A 5,626-nucleotide genomic window follows, 5' to 3' on the forward strand; every position below is an offset into this window, starting at 1 on the left:
CACTCTCCGGGGAGTAGGTGGGCACTCGCGCCACGCGGATGCCGTGTCGGGCACATGCGGACACGTCCACGCGGTCTGCAGACAGACAGATAGACAGACAGACATGAGGAAAGGTGGTCAGGGGTGTTCATGAGGATTCCGCGCAGGTCGCCCCGGCCCCCGCCAGAATCAGGGCGCGGGCGCCCACCCGCGGTGTGCCCCCGCTAAGGACCCACGTCCTCCTCTCCCACGTCCTCCTCTCCCACATCCCTCAGCTACAGCGACGTCGCCCGGGTCGCCCCAGCTCCCTCCGCGGGGTCTCATGGCTACTTAGTGTGGGTGTTAGTGGCGGTTGGCTCCTGGAGCTCCGGTATCAGAGGTGGTCCAACCCTCTCTAAGACCAACAGGCTCTCACTGCATCAGAGACCCGGCAGCTGCGGCGGATGTCCCGCGTCAGCACCAAACGTGGGGTCCACAGGGCCGTTCGTGTCTGGTCTCGGATTCTCGCAGCTGGGGACGGTGGAGCCCTTTATCTGGAAAAGAAGTCGCCAGCCAGACCCTTCAGGTGTTTGGGGTATATCTGTGCCTGAACCTGCTGTCTGAACCCCCCAAACCCCCACCATCCCTTCTCCCACCCCATCGGGGACCCAGGGGGAACACACCCCTGCCGCTCTCACCGAAACCCGCACAGCGCAGAGCCACCAGCTTGACACCTCCCCTGGCCAATACCTCGACAACCTGTGCCGTACAGTACGGAACGCAGGACACACGCGGACGCTTTCATGACCTTTAAGTATCCTTATGAGATCTGAGACCCTTACGGCCTCAAAATGAAAGGTTGATGTCATGAACTGCAGGATGGATGCGTACGGCAGGTGTATACGACATGACGCAATATGGTCCTCGGTACGGCCGGCCTGGCAAGTTGATCACCTCAGCCGTGACGAAGTCGTTGACGAAGGCCACCACCACATCGAAGCCATCCGCCAGCTGGGCGGTATCCTTGTCTAGTGTCGGCTGCGTACGGTAAGGCAGGCAGGCAGGCAAACGTACAGGCACACGTATCGCTGGCAAAGTATGACGAAATCAAGGGCACTTTAAGGTTGAGGGCACCTTACGGTTAATATGCATGGGGCAAAAGAGGTGGACGTCCCGATGCGATGCTTTTCCTGCGTCGTCTTTTGCGCTGGTTAGCTCCGATGGACAATGGAGTCGTTCGGGGCCACTCTACGCTACAGCTGTGGTGGGCCCCGGATGGAAACCCGAGCTGGGTTTTAACATGCCCCATGCCTGCAAGGCCAGCATACGTCGGCAACACGCCAAGGAATGTTGTACGGCGCCTATAGGCCTACAGCCTGCCGTACATGGACTTACCTCTACAAATGTGGCGTTAGGATAATATTTGCGCATTGGCGCAGTCAGGAAGTCCTACGGACAGCGCCAACGGACAAGGTTACAAATCAATGAGCTGCAAATACATCACTGAGAAGGACGGCGACACGGTTGCTTGCCTTCACGTACTGAGCGGAAGAGAAGCACATGACTTTTGTTTCGGCAATCTCAGGAGCCTCATCATCGCTAACATCGAGATGGAAGGAACTAAATAGTGTGGAACTGGAGGAGCTGCTAGGGTTGCTCAAACCATAACCATTGGGACCTAGCGCCATGGTTGATACGCACGACCATTTAGACGCAGTGATGGACGGCCCTCTAGAAATGAGCCTCGAACGCTTGGTAAGCCCCCCTTTGGTGGCCTGGGATCGCATTGGCAACTTCGTCGCTAGCATCTTACGCTAATGCAAAGAGTAACTACTGTAAGCATTGCTTGGACAAATGGATTCAAAGGAAACATGACATGTATGATGAATGCACGACAATCCCGTCGTCCCTGGTTTGCTCGTCATTTGACCAGGACGCGCACATGATGTGGTCAATGTGAGCTTCATTTATCGCTAGTAATGCATGGTAGCTTTCCTTGGCGCTGGGGCTGGTAGATAGAACCGGGCTTGGCAAAGGCGTGCCAAAACGTTTTGCAGCTAGTTGAGAGCCTTTGAGTCAGCGTCATGATCCGTTTTATTCTTTTACAGAATAGGGCAGGGCGCACGAGGCTATCGAAATACTACGTCCCCATTGAGGAAGGGGAGCGCCGAAAGTTGGAGTATGAAATCCACCGGCTAGTGGTGAATCGTGACCCTAAACATACTAACTTCCTGGAGGTTTGTGCGTCACGCAAGCTGGTGATTGCCTGTGAAATATGGCACGATGGTTATTTTGGGACTCGCTATTCGTGCAGTTCCGTTCATATAAAGTCGTGTACCGGCGGTACGCGGGTCTGTTCTTCTCGATGTGCATTGATCAGTCTGACAACGAGCTCACCTGCCTGGAGGCGATTCACCTTTTCGTGGAGATCCTAGACCATTACTTCAGCAACGTTTGCGAGCTTGACCTGGTCTTCAACTTTCACAAGGTCGATGGGGGACGGGCTTAGGCCGGCTTTCGGCTGCGTCTTTGCTGGGGGCCTGCCCTGTTCCTTGTCGGGGGTTCGTGTCGAGCAACGCCCTCGCTGCACTCTCGTAGGTCTACCTTATCCTGGATGAGTTCATCTCCGGGGGTGAGATCCAGGAGACTGCCAAGAAGGTACTTAATGAACCGGGTATGGGATCCACGGCGTTGCTTTGGGCGGACCTAATTAGAGCTGTGTACTACGTCCTAGCGCCGAGCGCACACTTGTAGAAGTTGAGGGGCAGCCTAACAGGTGTATGCGTAGTGCTTACGGGGAACTGAAGTCTGGGCCGGGTTCTCGAAGCTGCCCAAGGGGACAATGTATGGGCAGCGAGGAGCACATGCAGCCTTTCCTCCATGTTGTGTGTTCTGCATGGCCACAGGCTGGGTGGTCAAATATGGCACTACGGTCCGTACTAGTGCACGTAGGGACTACAATGAACTAGTGCGGACGGCCGTGCCGGTTGCCTCGCCGGGACGGCACAGTTTTGGGGTAGCCTTTGTTGGGTTTGTTTTCAAAATTTACGGGGTTTCGTATCCATGAGTCCACGGGTACCAGAAGTCCCTGTCGCTGTATGCACTTCCTTGCGCAGGTTATCCTTGAACGCCTAGCGGAGCTTGACAAAATTGACACATAACCAGCGTTGACCAGCGTTGACCGCGTCTTTCGGCAGCATTGAGGATACGCTCTTACCTGAAAGGGGGGCATGACGGCAGAGTTGTCTTTGACTAGTTTTGCACGTGGCGCTTGCCGGGCTGGTTGACGGAACTGCTAGCACATGGTTTTAGGAAGCCCTGCGGGCAGCTGATGAGCGTTTACCGAAGCCGCCATGCACGTGGCGCTTCCGAGTACATAAGCTTGTGCAAGCTTCTGGGTCGCGCGATACCCACCATTGTCTCCGTACATATGTCGACGGTAAATGCTCTGACTGACCAAATGTGTTTTAGTAGTTTAAAAATGACGGCTCGCTGCCTTAATTTGCGAGGGCAGATTTTTTTCTCGGCGCAGGAGGGCTAAACTATGCGTCCAAAGGAAGGTGTGGTTTCTGAACCGTGCTATATCAGCACGCCGCGATGGCTTCTACTTGTGTAAACAGGTACCAGACTTATCCAGAGACTCAACCATCCGGTCGTTTTTTCCTGCGACGAGCTTTTACACGGATTGTTTCCAATTTTCCTTAAGAGACGTGGCGATAACCCACCCAGACCATGATATGGCATGCAGCATCTCGGCAACAACGCCGGGAGATTGGCACTTTGGACCGGCATTTGAGGGGACCGCGTTTGGCTACGCGAATGCGCCTCACGTGGGAGCGGGGGAGGTGCGCCAAGCGGGTGACCTAGTGGAATGGTGGGATGGTGGGAGTGCGCATAGTCTGTCGTACCCTGCCATGAATGCCGTAGCTGGCTGCCACGCTGCGGGACTAGCTCCTCGGAGGTATGATGGCCTTCTTAAAAGGCGCTTCATGCGCGCCCTTAAGTCGATAGATAAGCGCAATCTATTTTTGGAAAGCCATATAGGGTTCTGTGGCATGTTGTTCATTTAACCAGCGCATCGTTTCCGTTCCGCCGAATGTTATGCTGTATTGTGGAGGCTTTTACGTACAAGGAGAAATAGACAAACGACCGACGGGTATTCTGTCGAGGGTTCTCGAGCCTTGCCTGCCAAGACTTTAATAACCCGGTTCATCGTATCCTTACAACGCGTGGTCCGAAGTGCAGCTGAGGAATGGCCCGAGCTTCAGAGTCGGTGGCGCACATCTGCCCTAAACACACGGCCACCATATTTAAAGCAATAGCAATGCAAAAATTTGCCTTCCAGCCATCCGCCCACCCTGGCGCTCATGCCCCACCGGCGCAGTTGAACAAGTGGCGGCCATGCCACCACCCCATCCGCACTAACCAACCCGCCTTTCACGCGACCCAATACTCGCTCCTAGCTAGTAAGCTGCATTGCACCACATGCACCTATCCAAAGACCGACTCCTGTGCCCAACCAAGGTAACGGCGCGCAGAGCCGAGCGGCAAGGAGTGCATGGTGAGCAGCTCCCCTTTTCCCCGCTCCGCTGCAGAATGCCCTCCGCGCGGGCTAACTGTCTAAGGGGTTCACAAAACCCTCTTCCAACTCGCGTTATGGTTCATAGTTAGCCATTATACTTAAAAAGCATGGAAATTACCCAAACCGTAAACGAACATTACATGAAAGTGTACGGTTAACACAGAATTGGTGGCAACGGAAGTATGGCGCGCGCATGCACACACCCTACATTTCCCGCCCTCAAGCACAGCGCAGTGATGTCATTCCCCAACGATATTAAAGCAGTGACAGCGGTCGAGCTTTTATTTCCCGTCTAAATATGTCCCACAGGCTACATGACATGCACATTGTTACATGTAACGGCCCCATTAACGCGGCTAACAAGACAAGGCTGGTGAAACGCTGCGTCATGCACTGCTGACTGTCCCTCCGCGGGGGTCGAAGCTACGAGGAGTTCGGAGTCCGATGGGTCCTTGTCAGTTATGTCGTGCAAACGGTCACCAAATTATGAGCCAACATGACGTGTTAACACCACCAACGTCTCTAAAATTGGAAGTCACCTATAGGCCGGGCCATCGCCTAATAGGTAGGACCGCGGAATATGTGGAGTATAGGTGATTTCGCGTATATGATCGTATACAACACACCTATAGGCGATCTGTTGTATACAGCATGGTCTATAGGCCTGAAGGCTATAGGTTATCATGTGTACGCAAGAAAAGCTGTGAGAGCCTATAATCGTTGTATAAAGGTATGCCTTTATGTAGGCCGCTCGTATATACAGTGTTCGGGCCAAAGCTGCACTAGCTGCTGCGTGCGAAACACATTTGACCTCCCTTAAAATGCTGCAGACTATGAGGTCTGTGCATATGAAACGTATTGTATTCACCCTTCATGCCGAGGCACATGCATCGATGGAGCCCATGCATTGCCGTCAGGTACCCCTCGTCCCTAAGATCTACTGCTGTAACAACCACGCACACATACTGCTAGTAGTCATAAGAGCTGTAATTCCTGTGACCTCTGGTGTCCTGTTCGCGCCAGTTGCACCGCAAACGCTTCCACATGAACTGTTAAACTGTTTAAAATTTTCGTATTCTTAAGTAT

The 5,626-nt window shown here is 53.7% G+C and overlaps 2 protein-coding genes across 2 annotated transcripts in view; one reads left to right on the forward strand and one right to left on the reverse strand.

Moving 5' to 3' along the window:
• VOLCADRAFT_65549 (uncharacterized protein) overlaps positions 1-999 on the reverse strand; it is a gene marked incomplete at both ends in the record, with an annotated part of 3,451 nt that extends 2,452 nt beyond the window's left edge. Inside the window, 3 exons of the mRNA XM_002955069.1 lie at positions 4-75; positions 657-717; positions 913-999. Of these exons, the coding sequence (XP_002955115.1) occupies positions 4-75; positions 657-717; positions 913-999 (220 nt within the window). The remainder of the gene's footprint in view (positions 1-3; positions 76-656; positions 718-912) is intronic.
• Positions 1,000-2,042: 1,043 nt separating this feature from the next.
• On the forward strand, positions 2,043-3,580 carry VOLCADRAFT_76532 (uncharacterized protein; the record flags this gene model as incomplete). The annotated part of the gene is made up of 4 exons (XM_002955013.1): positions 2,043-2,195; positions 2,273-2,446; positions 2,557-2,616; positions 3,075-3,580. 4 exons carry the CDS (start codon positions 2,043-2,045, stop codon positions 3,117-3,119), a joined length of 432 nt encoding a protein of 143 aa, XP_002955059.1. The 3' UTR covers positions 3,120-3,580.
• Positions 3,581-5,626: the final 2,046 nt, after the last annotated feature.

This window comes from Volvox carteri (genome assembly GCF_000143455.1).
Source record: "Volvox carteri f. nagariensis unplaced genomic scaffold VOLCAscaffold_48, whole genome shotgun sequence".
Taxonomy (NCBI): domain Eukaryota; kingdom Viridiplantae; phylum Chlorophyta; class Chlorophyceae; order Chlamydomonadales; family Volvocaceae; genus Volvox; species Volvox carteri.